This window comes from Carcharhinus amblyrhynchos, chromosome 8 (genome assembly GCF_965287045.1).
Source record: "Carcharhinus amblyrhynchos chromosome 8, sCarAmb.v2.hapA, whole genome shotgun sequence".
Classification (NCBI taxonomy): Eukaryota; Metazoa; Chordata; class Chondrichthyes; order Carcharhiniformes; family Carcharhinidae; genus Carcharhinus; species Carcharhinus amblyrhynchos.
Window position 1 is genome coordinate 72642563 of NC_137331.1, and position 16985 is coordinate 72659547.

Sequence of the window (16985 nt, forward strand, 5' to 3'; positions counted from 1 at the left end):
ATCCCAGCGGGAAGCTTGTAAACCAGAAATGAATTGGAAAATCAGTGCTATTGTACTGCAGCATTATCTCCATACCATATTCCCATCAAGCTGGGTGGCCCATTGGGAATGCAGAGTCATTGAATTTATCCTACAGTGTCCACTCAACAAGGGAGTAAAGAAGTGCGAAATAGAGCAGTCGTCCAATGCATTCTTTTCCTCTGTCTTCCTCTTGCCAACAGATGTTTGTGAGGCTGTTTGTAGATGAAAACTTGGACCGAATGGTCCCCATTTCTAAACAGCCCAAAGAAAAGATCCAAGCAATAATTGAGTCATGTAGCCGGCAATTCCCTGAGTATCAGGAGCGTGCCCGGAAGCGCATACGTACTTACCTCAAGTCCTGCAGGCGGATGAAAAAGAATGGTTTTGAGACGGTGAGTTGAACTGTCCAAATACAACCCATTCCCAGTCTGCATCCAGTTCCCTTGCATAAACTCATTACAAGATCTCTCCACTCACCCCCCCCGCCCCTCCCTGCACCATTCTGATAATTTTTTAAACATTATTTTTGGTAACATTGGCTCAAAGACCTTTTCCCTTTCATCCAAACCATGTTTATTTTGCGTGACTGGTGTCTGGCAGAATATTTTATGTGAATGTTTGTAGTTTCAAAACTTGATGATTGAAGTGCCTCGTAATACATTATGAACAATATACTGTGCCTGATTTACTGTACCTATCTACAGACTTTTCTCCAAATCTATGTTTGGCATGCTGAACACTTGAGTTATTTCTAATGTATGTGGTTATTCTTTTTCCTCATTCTGATTAACACACTGCAGAAAACTAGTATTTTGTACATAATTTAGCAAAAGTACAAATAGATTTTCCTGATGGAGTTTAGGAATGATGGAGATGGAATATACTGCACAGAAACTTGGCTCAACTAGCCCTAAGACATGAAGTATATTGGCAGCTCTCAGGAGTTTTAGTAGATACTTCATATCAACTGACTAGTCTATATTATTGCAGTCCGAGCCTTTGTAACTGAATTGATATTGTCACAGGAACTAGGAATTTGAACTTCTTGAAAGTATTTTAATTCCTCTTTTCAGAGAAAAAATGGTGAAAGGATGTCTATCAAAGGTGAACATTCTCATTTTGTAATATGTGTTTACACTTAATTCTGTCTATATTTCAATTTTCAGCATGCCTTTTATCACACAGGTCAGAATGATCGTTTCATAAGACCTTTCCTTATTGCTATGTTCTTGAAAACCATGGAATTGAAACAGTCTTGTTGAAGAAATTAGATCCATTTTATTGGTGAAATTCAAAGCAGTCTATCGGAAGAATTTCTCTTTATTTGATTCCTGGCCCTTTTATTAAAAGTCCATCACAGAATTAATTTTTTCTGAAAAGTGAAGCAGAGAAGACTATTTCTCCACTTAAAAAGCAACTTTTCCACTCAGTGTAGTTGGTTAATGTAGAAGTTTAGAGGTGAAACTTCGAGGGGATTAGAATTCAAAAACATTCCAAAGTTTGCTGATTTTATCTGCTGATGTAAAACTCTTGTTTTATTATACTAGTTCTTTTCTTTTGATCTATAATAAATAAGGGCGGCAAGATGGCACAGTGGTTAGCACTGCTGCCTCACAGTGGGGACTCAGATTCGATTTCGGGCTTGGGGCACTGTCTGTGTGGAGTTTGCACATTCTCCCTGTGTGTGCATTGGTTTCCTCCCAAAGATATGTAGGTTAGGTAAATTGGCCATGCCAGGTTGCCCTTAGTGTCACGGGGATTAGCTAGGGTAAATGCATGAGGTTGCAGGGAAAGGGCCTGCATGGGATTGTGGTCAGTGCAGATTCAATGTGCCGAATGGCGTCCTTCTGCACTGTATGATTCTATGATTCTAATGTGGTATTCTTTCGGTAGATTAACACAATTTTAAACTTCTTTCATTTAACACCTAACCGGCATGCATTGTGAATGGGTATGACATTACCAGATTATCCAACTGAAATTGCTGATAATTACTGTTTTACTTCAATAGTTTGGTCCCTTACCAATAGTTTTTGTTTTTATAGATAAGTATCCTGATTGGATTCTTCAGAGTGGCAGAGCTCATTTTAATTTATGTTTTGCATATAAAAAAAGTAACACCTTACACAAATGTAAGCTTTGTCAAAGATGTATGAGAGAAGAGTCCACAGGAACAGAGGACACACTGACCTCACATAGATACATTTTGCTCACTAATTAGAGGATGCAAAATTTGTTTCTGCCATCAATATGAATTAAAGAACAATGCTGCAGTGCTCTGTAACCGTAACAGTTATACAGGACTGTTACAATCAGTAGGGTAGCAGAATAAGAAGTATACAAAATGAAAGAAACATGGGAGGATGCAGATAGTGAATTACCTGATGGGTTAATAAAAATATGATTGATCAATAGTGGGCTGAAGAGGGTTGAGTTGGAAAAGTCTGGTGGAAATTAGATAGCAGCAGGGCAACACAATTGCAATAAATGAAGTAATTTATAAATTGGAAAAGTAAGTGGCTAAGAAGAGCAAAATAAATACATAAGCAAATTCAGGAAAATATGGTCTGCTTCCACTTTTCAAATGAGAGTGCAGGCATGTGCCACAATCCCATGGTCATTTTCCAAATGTTCAGGCCTGCTAATGTTCTCTTATCTGTTTTAGTATCACAGAACAATCCCCATATCTTTGTGTCATCACTCCGGGAATGCAACTAAATCAGTGACACTGATATAGTTAAATTGAACATGCTAAAAATATTTCCTATCCCCTTCATTAACATGGTCAATCCATTCAAATATCACAGAATATGACAAATATAGTTCAACACCAATAAATGTGATGTAGTACATTTTGGTTGGAAGAATAAGGAGATTTCTTAATACTTGGAAGGTGCAAGTCAAGTTGAGGTGAAGGAACAAAGGAGTCTTGGAGTACAGATACACCAATTGCTAAAAATTTCATCACAAAGGGCTATTAAAAAAAGCAAAACATGTACTGGCTTGATTTCTTTCGGGATAGAATTGAAAATATGGAAGTTATATTAAAACCTATAGAAACCAATATTGAATCATCATCAGACCACGTTTAGTGTACTGCATGCAGTCTGATCCCCACATTGTAAAAAGATATAAAGACGCTAGAGAAGTGGAGAAAAGATTTACTTGTTAGTACCAAAAATGCATGGGTATACATATCAGGAAAGAATAAACAGGGTGGGTCTTGAAAGAAGTCATCAAAGGGGTGACCTAATAGAGGTGTTTAAAATGAAAGAAGTTTTTGATGGAGTGGATAGAGAGAGAATATTTCCTCATGTGGCAAATAGCACCACTCAAAGCCATTGATGAATAAGATAATAATCAAGAAACCCAACAGAGAATTTAGAAGGTTGGTGAGAATGTGAAACTCACTATCACAGGGATTGGTTAAGGTGAATTGTATGGATGTATTTAAGGGAAGGCGGGGCAAGCATAAGATGGACAAGAGAAAATATAGGCGGTCAATCAAGTGGAGCATAAATGCTGGTGTGGACTGGTTGGGCTAAATAGCCTGTTTATATGATACATATATCCTATGTATATCCAGCATTATATAACCTAATATTCCAGCCCTTTTTAAAAAGGGCAAGGATTAAAGGGCTGGCAGGCAAAAGACCTTTGGATACTCTGCCTTTGGCATGACTACTGACACCACTGTGGGCATCTTCCAGTGCTACGGAACAGCGTTGTGTGAGGCTTGTGCGTCCATAAGAATAATCATGGAGACACCTTTCTGATGTTGAGGCAAAGGGCAAGCATTGGATCATTGCATGTGCACAAAAATATTCCACAGCTCAATTGCTTTTTTGACAAATTGTGAGCTTCTTTGACGCTGCAATCACATTGTCTGATTTGGTGTACAAGATACTCAAGTTTTATTTTCCTAAACTGATTAGTAATCAAATTGCTAAAAATGGCCATATCATTATTAACATGTGGAGACTGGAAAGAAAAATGAATGATAATTATGCCAATTTATTTTCCAAATGACTGAAGTAACAACTCAAAGATCTTTTGAGACATCTAGCAGATAACTTTTTTGATAAATTAGTTATTCTTCAGAAATAATTAGTTGAATTTGTAAAATTAAGAATAACTAGCCCATAAAGACTTGTGAAAGGTCATATTCAGGAATGTGAAATAGATGATTTGTTGTTTATCCAGATTTGTTCTGTTTGTAAAAAGACAAAATGAGGTTGATTCTCCCAACCCACTATACTGCTTTAGCAGCATAACAGGCCGGGAGACATCTACAGAGGCCATTCAATGGGCTCCCTGTTCGATGCCAGGGCCTCCATGCATCTCTGGCATTAAGTTTTCTGGAGTCATCAGCTCCATGCCAGAAATTAATTTCCATATTTAAATTTGAATTTAAATACTATTAGCATGCGCAGGACTGAAGCCTCCAGGCCCGCAGATATCTAATGTTCCCCCCTCCACCTGTCAGGAGTGGTTCACTCCAATGGGGTTTACCCCTGCCCCTCGCTAATGGGAACCAGGCAGCCGACTCTGCTGGAGTGAACAGAGTAAGAAGTCTCACAACACCAGGTTACAGTCCAACCAGTTTATTTGATAGTAATCTCACAAGCATTTGGAAACAGTGTTCCTTTGTCAGGTGTGTGGAAGGTGTGTGAACAGAGGCCATGGAGGCCCCCCCAAGTATCAGGGTTAAGGGGGGATACCTCCAGTCAGTGCCAGCCTGGCAGTACCAGCCTGGTGCCCTTGCACTGTCCAAGGGACAAACTGGCAAAGCCCAAGGGTACCTTGGCACTGTACACCAGGAATTAGGCAGTGCCAAGGGGGTAGGGCAGGGGCATGCCTATTGCAGGGGCATGGAGGGAAAGTGATTGGTGGAGAGGGTCCCACTGCCTCTCTACATAGAGATCAATGGATCACGGGCAAGGGGAGGGAAGTAGGTGATCAGGGCTGGCCATCTGAGTAGGTGGGGATTGGGGCCTCTGGGCCAAGGTTGGGAGATCAGGGTGGATGGTTAGGGAGTTCGGGAGGGCAATGCTTGGGAAAATCAAGGCTGAGGGGGGTGCAGGGGGCATCGGGCCTTGCCTGGAGAGGTCCAGGAGCGTACCGATCAAAGGGTGGGGGATTCAGAGAGGCAGTGAGATGGGGTCATGGGACTAGCCAGTGAGTGAGCTAGCCAGTGATTGGGAGGCTGGCAGTGCAGGGCCATGGTACATATGCCGATCTCAGCAATGACAGATTGGCACATGTGTACTGGCCCGCTCGGCGTTATCCTATGCAGGGTCTCTCCAGTGGGAATAGGCCTCACTTACTAAGTTTGAGTGAATCTTGCAAGGGCACTCGAGTGCTCAAAGTGTGGGAGATTCATTCTGAAAATCATGCTATAAAAATTGGCGGGAGTTACTCCAGTGCAAATTCGGCACTTAGAATGTTTTTGGGAGAATCACTCCCAATATTTCTGGGACCTGTTGTAAATGTCACCAATAGTGGTGCTATCTACATGAGAAAAACTAAATTAATTTGAAATTAGTTCCACTTTCCAAAAATATTTCTTTGTAAATGTTTACTTACAGTTATGTTACATCAATTTTCAAATCCTGAACAGACTGTTTTTACTTGGACTGTAAATAGCACCAGCATCAGTCAAAATATTTAAATACTTATGACACCAGGAAGTCGGCAAGGCTTAGAAACAAAAACAACAGTTGGCTGTAAACTGCATAGTTGTGCTGGCAGAGCAGGATTATGGAGTTTTGCCTTCAAGATTCTTTTCATTTACGGCACTAATTCAATACTGTAGGAACAAATTTCAGTTATATTCATTGCTGGGAGACAGGGAAATGTGACATGCTGTGTCTCTCAAATCAGAGCAAACATTTTTTTGAAATTTCAGATTTCCAGCATCTCCAATAATTTGGTTTTATTTATTAAGTTAGATTTTTCATTGACTCTGCTGGGGGCCATTGATGGCAGTTGAACATTCATGCTGCACTCCTACCCATGCCTTGTCCTATTGAGGCAGGCAGTGCACAAATTTCATGCTGCTTGCTCTTCAACAAGATTGTAGTGTGCAGTCCAACACATAATGTGTTTGACTGGCTGCACACTCCACTAGGGCCAGCAGTATGCATGGCTAGCACAATTTACAGCTAGCTTACACTTTCCTTAAAGGCTCTGTGCCCTTCTTAAAGGGGAGGTGCACTCAAACCAAAACATGCTACAATGGATGCTATAACTCTGTTTGGAAAGCTTTGCTTGAAGGAGGAGCATTGTTAATTGAGCAGCAGAACAGACAGGAGTCCCAAGTTTTAAATTCTGCACTTCAGGCCTTAGTAACAGATGTTGAAAGGAGGAACAAGGCTATGTTTTCAATGGGAGTTAGGAAGCTGTCAAAGCATACCCTGTGAAAACAGCATTTGCAGGTGACCAGGGAGATCAGTCCCCAGAGTCTGACTCTGAATCTAGCACAGTAAAAAGTCTGACAACACCAGGTTTTAGTCCAACCTATTTATTTGATAAAAAACCTGGTGTTGTCAGACTTTTTACTGTGTTTACGCCAGTCCAACGCCGGCACACCCACATCTGAATCTAGCTGCAGTGCTGGAACTAGTTCAGTGACCTTAGATGGTGATCAAGGTAACTGAATGCATCTTCAAAGGACATCTAGCCACCATCAACCCCTCACACTGATCAGTGCACCTCAGCTCCATTATTCATCTGTCTGCTAACAAGACTCATACTGAACGTTCAGATGCTCCACCTTGTCCACACACATTTAACAATGCTGCCAGCTTCACACATGTGTTTTATGCCTTAGAGATAAGTGGAGATGACAGACTAGTTTCTATGTGTGCAACATAAGTTTTATGTATGTGTTTTTAAGCATCTGGTCTCATGACCACCAGTTCTTGCTTCAGTTTAGTTTCTCTTCCTTAGTAACCACACCAAGGCTTGGCTAATAGCGCAGAATACACAATCAAATGATGAACAATTGAACACTACAACACCCACCTTTTGGAACATTCACAAACTTCCCGCTATTTCGCACAATACAAAGCAATGCACTTGCTAACGATCTTCTATTTCTCAGGGCACAGTTGCACATAACTGAAGGGAGCAACAGAAACCTGGCAGGCAAAGCCTGCATTGCCTGAGCTTTTTTTGGAGCAGATGAAGTTCTGCATAATAGGGTTGACTAGGCCGTTGCATTGTACATCACTGAGAATATTTGGGACGATAGTTTATTCCTGTTTTACGCCCTCTCAAATCCCAGCAACCTCATCTTGCCTGGCATGAAGTGCAAGCTGCAAATGGAGTGATAATGGACCTCTTGCTTTTCACCCATCTGCTCAGATTCTGGCCTTGGAAGTTCTTGGGGCATAGTATAGAGACTTGATCAGCACATGATAAGTCACCTAAGTATGGGGGCTGCAACTAAGCCAAGCTTCAGTAGATAACTAGGATCACTGAAGCACCACTTCGGGGGACTGGCCGTGTTTCTGTGATGCTTGAATTGACTGTCCTCTCTCAAGATGCTTGCACCGCTGCAACTGCCAAGCCCCCAGTGCCTCTGTGAGTCAGCCCAGACTACAGCTACATATGCTGAGGAAGTGCAGTTTGTAGCGGGGTTGTCAAAGCTCAGAGCTACTTGAACTCCCACCCCTATTTTTTGTGATATTATGGAAATCAGCAGCCTTCCACTACCCATGCTGCAGCCAATGGGGTAGCACTGTATAGGAGCATTAGGCCAGGCAAAGACATCTACATCTGCAAGACAGGAATATACAGGATTAATAGTTCAGTTTTCTGTGTATTATTGCATTGTTTTGTGATGTTTTTATTTGGGATTTTGGCTAAGAGAAAGCTGGAATCACTAAGAGAGAATACTGGTGCAATGCTAATGGGGAGATGAGGTCTCAGGGATATCTGAATATCACATCATGGTCATCCCATTCAAAGTGATGAATGTCCCCTCCCTTCATTCTCTTCCCTTCTTCTTCCTCCTAAGGTGCTTTCCAAAGACAAAGGTGGCAAAGACTGCATTCTCATTAGACCTACGTTATGGCGGATACAGCAGACCACCACAAACTTGGAGATGTACACCAGTGACTACTGGAGAGCTCCCCCAAGCATTCCGGGCAGCAGAAACATTGTGTTAGAAGGTTGATGGTTTGATCCATGATGTGCTTGGTAGCATTATAGAGTCATAGTGTCAGAGAGTCATATCAGCACAAACACAGACCCTTTGGCACACCATGTCTATGCTGACCATCAAATACCAATCTATACTAATCCATTTAACAGCAATGGAGTCATGATACCAGCAAAAAACTCTAAGTGTATTGTCCATGCATAGTCAGTGGCAGAAGAGACTCCTGAGCTGATACAGTGGGTATCTTCCTCACCACATGGTGTCTCAAAGATGGTGGGCATGGATGACAGGCGCAGGATGAATACTTTCAGTATGAAGGCATTCATGAACAGGGGCTTCTGGGTATTTTCCCAGACCAACTGCGTGTCCATAGAGTAGTGCTTGTGGTAAGGATATATCTTCTCATTAATATTAGGGCCATAGACCATGTATGCATTGACGATGGGACTATTCAGATTCCTGTTAGCCTGGCCCAACCCCATGTTCACTTTTCCTTTTCACTGGTAAGAAAGAAGATGATGAAGTCCCCTCTCCTTGTGTACAGAGCCTCTGTCACCTGTTGTAGAAATTGTGAGCTACTGTTATCTTAAAAGCCACTGGCTTCCCTTGGCCTGCTGTGATGAGGATCCAGTTGCAGGAAATTGATTACTTCAGTTACTTTGGTAAACTTGGACACTTCAGAGACTGACCTGATTGAAGTGGAGGTCAGAGGTTTTCCCTGAATACCTCTGACGGTGGGCCTTCAGTTGAGAGCTCTTCTCCTCCTCCTCTTCCTTCGCATGTAGCTTCTATTCTCTGCTGCCTGTGCTTCATCTCTAAATGACCAGTCCTTTGTGAATCCAAAAACATCAGTCAAACAACATTTCACTAACTGTACAGCAGCAGAAGCTAAAGTACATCACATGAAAATTGAATGGTGAACCCTTTACATAGCATAGTGAGGTGTCCCTCCTGGAAGTAATTAAGAGATCTGTGAGGTCCTAAGTGACAGACCGACACCAAATTAATGTTAGATGCTAAATGATGTTGCGATCCACCCATTTTGCATGTTTCTGGCACATAGAATCATAGAATACTATAGTGCAGAAGAGGCCCTACGGCCCATCAAGTCTGCATTTAATCCCATTTGCTAGCACTTGGACCATAGCTTTGAATGTTATGACATGCCAAATACTCATCCAGGTACTTTTTAAAGGATGTGAGGCGTCCTGCCTTCACCACCCTCCCAGGCAGTGCACTCCAGACCGTCATTACCCTCTGAGTAAAAAAGTTTTTCCTCAAATCCCCACTAAACCTCCCACCCCTCACTTTTAACATGCGTCCTCTCGTAACTGACCCTTCAGCTAAGTGGAACAGCTGCTCCCGATCCACCCTGTCCATGCCCTTCATAATCTTGAACACCTCAATTACGTTGCCCCTCAATCTTCTCTGATCCAATGAAAACAACCCAAGCCTATCCGACCTCTCTTCATCGAGTGGATTCTCAGAGGCTTTTTCCCAGGGCTGAAATGGCTGCCACAAGAGGACACAGGTTTAGGGTGCTGGGGAGTAGGTACAGAGGAGATGTCAGAGGTAAGTTTTTCACTCAGAGGGTGGTACGTGCGTGGAATCAGCTGCCGGCGGTGGTGGTGGAGGCAGATTCGATAGGGTCTTTTAAGAGACTTCTCGATGAGTACATGAGACTTAGTAAGATAGAGGGTTATAGGTAAGCCTAGTAGGTAGGGATATGTTCGACACAACTTGTGGGCCGAAGGGCCTGTTGGTGCTGTAGTTTTTCTATGTTTCTATAACTTAAATGTTCCATCCCAGACAGCATCCTGGTAAATCTCTTCTGCGTCTCCTCCAGTGCATTCACATCTGTTCTATAATGTAGCAACCAGAACTGCACACAGTACTCCAGCTGTGGCCTCATCAAAGGTCTATGCAATTTCATCATGACCTCTTCGCTTTTGTAATTTATACCCCGATTGACAAAGGTGAGGTTGCATATGTCTATTTCACCACCCTGTTAACCTACCTTTCCGCCTTCAGAGATCTATGGACAAGGTCCTTTCGTTCTTCAGAACTTCCCAATGTCAGACCTGTCATAGTATGCTTCCTTGTCACAATATCCTTCCAAAGTGCATCACCTCACACTTTTCAGGATTAAATTCTATTTGTCACTTATCCGCCCATTTGACCATCTCGTCTATATCTTCCTGTAACCCAAGACTCTCAACCTCTCTGTTAACCACCTGACCAATCTTTGTCATCGGCAAACTTACTGATCGTACCCCCCAAGTAGTCATCTATGTCATTTATATAAATGAAGAATAATAGGGGTCGAGCATGGATCCCTGTGGTATGCCACTGGTCACTGACCTCCAGTCACTACAGACAGCCACTGTCACCACCCTTTATCTCCTACCACTAAGCCAATTAGGAATCCACCTTGTCAGATCACCATGTATCCCATGTGCATTAGCCACCTTAATAAGTCTGCCATGTGGGACTTTGTCAAAGGCTTTGCTGAAATCCATGTAAACTACATCAACTGTACTACCCTCATCCACACATTTGGTTACATGCTCAAAAAATTCAATCAAATGTGTTGGGCGTGACCTTCCTCTGAAAAATCCATGCTGACCACCCCTGATCAAATCTTGCCTGTCCAAATGGAGATAGATTCTCTCCTTCAGAATTTTCTCTAATAGTTTCCCAACCACAGAACTGAGACTCGCTGGTCTGCAGTTCATTAGCTTGTCTCCACAACCTATATTAAATAATGGGACCACATTAGCTGTTCTCAAGTCCTCTGGCATCTCCCCAGTGAGAAGTCCCACAACACCAGGTTAGAGTCCAACCAGTTTATTTGATAGTAATCTTACAAGCTTTTGGAAGCGGTGTTCCTTCGTCAGGTGTGTCGTGCTAGTCAGGGTAACTGCTGCCTAATTGGACTGAAATACTATTCATACAGTAGCATTCAGATGTCATCCAGTTACCAGATATGTACAACTTGCAACCTTTCAGGAGAGCTATTACAACTGTGAAGCTATAAACAAAGAATTCCCTTTATTTATGAATCCAGCTGCACTGCCTAGAGTTAGAATGGATAGATATGCAAATAGATCTTTAGAAAACTATACAAAACTCCATTCAGAATTCTATGGATACCTGTGGTTTGTCATCAGCTTATGAGTCCTATCTGATCAATGGTTTACTAATACTTGTGTAAAAAAAGGACTTATGAGTGAGGTTGTTTGAGGAAAATTACACTGCTCAAGACAATTCCTAGTCTATTTTGTATCAGCTCCAGTTTCTCCTTTGACTATGACCTCAATAGGCAGCATATTGTAACTTGCAACAGAAAGAAGTCAGTTTTTGATAACAAAATCGCTATCACAATGTTGCAGATTGTGTGTTTAGAGGGCTTTTTAATAATTCCAAAAGTTTAATCACTGGGATTTTCATACAGAATGTTCTAATACAAATATGGACTGCAGCTCTTGAAATCAATGCTACTGAAAAAATCTCCGTAGAATTAAATACTGCAAGGTTTTGAACAGGTCATTTGTTGGCAAAATAGCATGTTAATATTTAGTTCCCTACAAATGGATCCATGAACACATCACAATTCAATGGTATCAAACTGAATCTTAGAATGAACTGTTCCGCAGTCAGCATCATACTGTTTCAAAAGCTCCAGCTTCATCAAAATGTGCTGTGTAATAAATCAAACATTATACTTGAATTATTCTGTTGACATTCCTTCTGTATGTTGGAGTACTTTCTAGGCCCAGTTAGTTCTTTCATGCAAGCAGATGTAAAATGTTCTTTATAAATATTCATCTGTTGCTAACAATGCAGATTCTTTTTATTTGAGAATTTTCATTCGAGAACATAGAACATTGAACAACACAGCACAGTACAGGCCTTTCGGCCCTTGAATGCTACCCTGACTAACATGACATTCATTCCATGTTGATTAAAATACTAAACAGCACAAGTATTAGCATGCAGTGCTTACGATAAACATATCGAACACATTGAATTTCTATCCCTAATTTGTGAAAGCCAAAACAATAACCATCAAAATGATTGAAACAACTTTTATACCATTGACTTCGTGCACTGAAGGGGAGGATATCATTTTGTGGCATTGAACATGCTTCAAATTGATGACACCAAAAGTTAGATGTACCCCAGTCCCCTAAAACCAACAATGAAAGCAGACAATAGGACAACATCCTCATTAACCTGTATAGTTGACTTTATTGCTCCAACTTGTTGCTACGAGACATAATGAGCTAAATTCCAGCTGTGCTATACTATACCATGCATTTATAAGCAACGTTGCAGTTCTGTACGTATCACTTTGTGGAGATTGACAAAACTGTACAGCCTATTCCTTTATGCTGTGTTCTACCGGAGCTCATAGATATGTAATACCTGTTTGTGCATCCAGTTGATTTGGGAGAATTATAGCCTTGAAGATAGGTGTAAGGTACCATGCAAATTTTTCTTCCTCATCCTAAAAATGTGGACTCCATTGCTTTGAAATTCTGAAGAGGCCATCGGACATTGATTCCTTTGTCCTGTACTGCTAGCTCCATCAGCTCTAGCACTCACTTGTGTGGCAATGATGGAATAGATTATTATTCTGCTGGATTACCTTCCTCTCCTCTGGTGTTGGTACTGTTTCCAGTGCTGGATATTTTATAAGATTTATTTTAGTACCCTTTCCGAGGGCAGTTCAAACAGATAACATCACTTCATACTTGAGGCTCAGACAAAACAAGATGTAATGCATGCTTACTTAAATATATGTACAGAGCTCCACTTACTGGCATAATAATGCCAGTGTCATTTTTAATTTTAGAAAAGATGGGACTATTCTCTTAACTCTTTTGATATCGTTAAGAATTCAATATATCGTTCAGTAATTTGCCTGGAAGCTTTTCAATGATATCGGAAACTTGAGTGAAGGCAAAATTGTGGGAAATGGCCTTCTCATGTACTCTAATACAGCTTCACATAAATCAATTTAAATAATTGTTTGAAACTGTTTTGTTTAGATTCAACAAGGTTGCAATATTTAAATAATTTTAAATCCATGTGATGTTTTCAGCAATGCTGCCCCTTTATTTGTGATATATAAATGACATCTAAGATTATATGTGCGCATAGTGTTCATAATTTAATAGTGATTAATGTGTGTGTGTATAGCCAGTGTTGCACATTGAGACTCTGAAGACGTCCTGGAGTACGCAGATACCTGATATTTAGCAAGGAATTTCAAACTTTAGTGGGCAAAATTACGCTGCCCACACTGCTTCATGGATGTCTAGGAAACTGAACTGACCATCAGCGAAATGGGCTAGATATCTGGAACATGCACAGAAATTATCCCAGGATACTTACATTGTTAGAGACAGGCATAAAGTCTGAGCTAAAAGTGATTAATTGCAGAATCTGTACTGGGAAGGCCCCAAAATGCACTTAAAAGTTAACATGCTGAACCATTTTGAAAGGAGGTGGTGGCATAGTGGTAATGTCACTGCACTAATAATCCTCACAACCTAGTCAATGTTCTTTGCACACTGGTTCAGATCCCATATGTCAGGTGGTGGAATTTAAATTTTATTAATTAATAAACCTGGATTTAAAATTTAAAAGGTAATCTAGTAATGGTGACCATGAAACAATTGTTGTAAAAACCTACCTGATTGACTAATACCCTTTAAATATGAAAGATATGAAATCTGTTATACTTACCTGATCTGGCCTGTCTGTCACTGCAGACCCATACAATTTGATTTTTAACTGCTCTCTGAAGTGTTTTAATAGCACTCTCTGTTGTACCAAGCATCTACAGAGAAATCAAAAGAAATTAAGTTGGATAGCCAATCCAATATGGACCTAGGCACTGGAAACAACAAAGGGCAAAATTGACCTGCAAAGTCCTCCTTTCTAACATCTGGGGGCTTGTGCCAAAATTGGAAGAGCTGTCCCATAAACTAGTGAGGTCACAACCTGACATGATCAAACACACTAAATTATACCTTACAGATATACTATAACTATCCCTGGGCACATCCTGTTTCACCAGCAGGACAGACCCACCAGAGCTGGCAGGAGGGAGTTGTTCTGGGAATTCTCAACGTTGCCTCTGGACCCAATCAGATCCCATGCCATCAGGTCAAATATGGGCAAGGGACTCTCCTGCTGATCACCACCAATACCCACTTTCCCATTCTCTCAGCTGATGAATCAGTATTCCCCCATGTTGGACACAAAATGAGTTGGTTGAGTACTGAAGGACATAGTTGCTCTACTCAGCTTGTGTCAGGTAGTGAGAGCACCAACGAGAGGAGAAAAAACCGACCTGACCCTGTTCCACTAATCTACTTGGGTATATCAGGGTTAATATGAATGCTTTTAGAAAAGTTCAGGTTTAATGATGCTTGGAGCTATTTATCTTATTCAGTAGTGTTCCCACTTGGAGGGTTGAAGCCCCCCTTCTGTACAAATATTAACTTCTTCAGTTTTAGCCACTTCTATTTTTGAGTCAATGCTAATGTATTACTAATGTACTAATGTATTAACTAACCTCATGTTATTGAAAAAATTCCTAATTTGCATCCAGATTTGTTTTATGAGTTTGAATGTAGCTAGTTTTGCAATATCTCTGGGAGTTTCGGGATTTCCTCAGGTTCGTCGCTCAGCATCATATCCAAAATTAAATTCATATGATATTCTTTAAATATGAGCTTCATTATTCTTTTCAAGTCAGTCATATTCTGCATTGTCAGCCTTGGTACAAAATGATGTTTACCTTGGTCATGGATCTGGCTAGTAACAAGAATTTAACGAGGCATGATAGGATGTGATCTGCCCAGCAACAGGTGAAAATCTGCTTAGCAACAGCAGTAGGCAGCAAAATATGTGATTTTTCCCAGAAATGATATTAGTAGGTATCTAGACAGAGTAAATTGCCTTATTAATAGGAAACAGTTTACCTAGACAACTGAGAGATCAGTAGAGGTATATACATGTTAATTTCTAGAGCTCAGAAATTTGAGAGACAAATAACCAAATACACAAAAGCAAGTATCAAGAGAAAAGATTGTTAGCACCCTCAGAAGCAGGCAGGCCACTTTACATCTAGCAGCCAAGTTGCCAGATCACAGCTAACAGCCTGAAAGGGCAATCCACAATTCCAAGCCAAGACACTAGGCCCACATCTAAGTTTTAGAGCCAAGTCAGTGCAGAAACCTTGGTGAAGGCAGTTTAAATATTTTCGCTGGACCAGGAAGACATTTTCCAAACTTGATCCTCAGCCTTGTATTATGTGATAATTATAAACTGAATTTGACTTATAGATTTGCTTAATTTGGATGTTGTTTGGAAAGGGGGAAGTCTTGAGGAGTTCAGGGATCATTGATATATTTTTGAACAAGGGGGTAATTTCTTCATTAATTGTGTGTGTGTTTAGTGATTCATGTACTTATTTGTCTTTGGGTACTGTAGTCCTGTCCATGTGTATTTGTCTTTAATAAATAGTCTTTAATAATTGTTTTATGATGACTGATTTGGTTCTTCTCACTGGACTCTTATGTGACTCATCACACCATTCCAAAAAAAACTATTAACCACCACAAACTGATGTTTCAAGTTGGGACACACTCACTGAAGTTACCTGCTAATGTAGTAGAAACCAAGCTGGAGTAGCCTTAGCCTTTTAACACAAGTCTAGTAATTCTTATGTTCTGATGTAGGATTTTTAGAAATCAAGAGTATTGATTCAAGATTAAATAAATAAAACAGTTGTTAAAGTAACTTTCTCATTTGCCATCCTAATTTACTGTCGGAAGTAACTTACTATGCATCAATGGGCAATGTCACATCAATGGTATAATGACAACTATTAGTGATTTATAACAATTAATTACCACTGGTATACTGGCACAGGTCTAGCTATGTAAAATGACTGAGCCCTTGGTTGTTAACTTATTGTGTAATGTAAAGCATTTTGAAAGTAAAATGAATGAAGTGTAATTGAATTATATTTGTTTATTGTTTGAATATGATATATTTTTGACGCTCTCAATCTTCAGAAAAAAATACTGGACTTCAAATGAAAATAGTGAAGATATCATGGAGAATGGCTGTCTATGAGAAATATTTAACCAAGTAACCTCAGACCCAATCTTACTGATATTAATTGCAATTTCATTTTTAATATTTTAACCCACATGCTTTTTATTCAAATCCATTATTTCACGTTTCTTTACAACTTTAATTTTATTACACTTGTATTTGCATGCAAAAATAATTGCAATGCTTGTGATATTTCTGAAACAACTATCTGAAAAATGATACAGTATTGTGTACCACAATGTACTGTAGAGTGCTCAAAATACTTTATTATGGTGTAGAATGCTCTTGTACACTTCATTTGAGTTTAACAGACAAGGTAGTAACCGAGCGCTTGATTTGCAACATAGTACCCAGAAAATTTCACTGGCTGTAGAAATATGCAAGCTAATGAAGTTGACTGAATTCAGTATACAGAAAAGCAAGACAAATGAGTTTTTGATGGATTTCTGTGGCATTACCAGATTTGTCGTCTTAAGTGCATATATTTTTTATTATTAGGATTTGTAATTTCCTTTCTTTTGAAGCAGCCAGGTATGCTACTGATTCGTGATAGTATTGTGTTTTCTTAGAAACTCCATCATTAATGACATTGCATTGGTTTTTGGTTATCTCTTTTGTAAAGGCTGGTATAATATTTATTTTGTATTTCTTTCTTCAG

The 16985-nt window shown here is 40.2% G+C and overlaps 1 protein-coding gene across 3 annotated transcripts in view; it reads left to right on the forward strand.

Moving 5' to 3' along the window:
* Window positions 1-16985, forward strand: part of LOC145346677 (nucleolar protein 4-like) — a 374023-nt gene that overhangs the window by 323183 nt on the left and 33855 nt on the right. For 2 of the 3 annotated variants that reach the window (XM_080194262.1, XM_080194264.1), the window contains one exon: window positions 222-413. The exons of the other annotated variant lie outside the window; for it this stretch is intronic. In XM_080194262.1, coding sequence (XP_080050388.1) covers window positions 222-413 — 192 coding nt within the window. The remainder of the gene's footprint in view (window positions 1-221; window positions 414-16985) is intronic. 3 annotated transcript variants of the gene reach the window in all.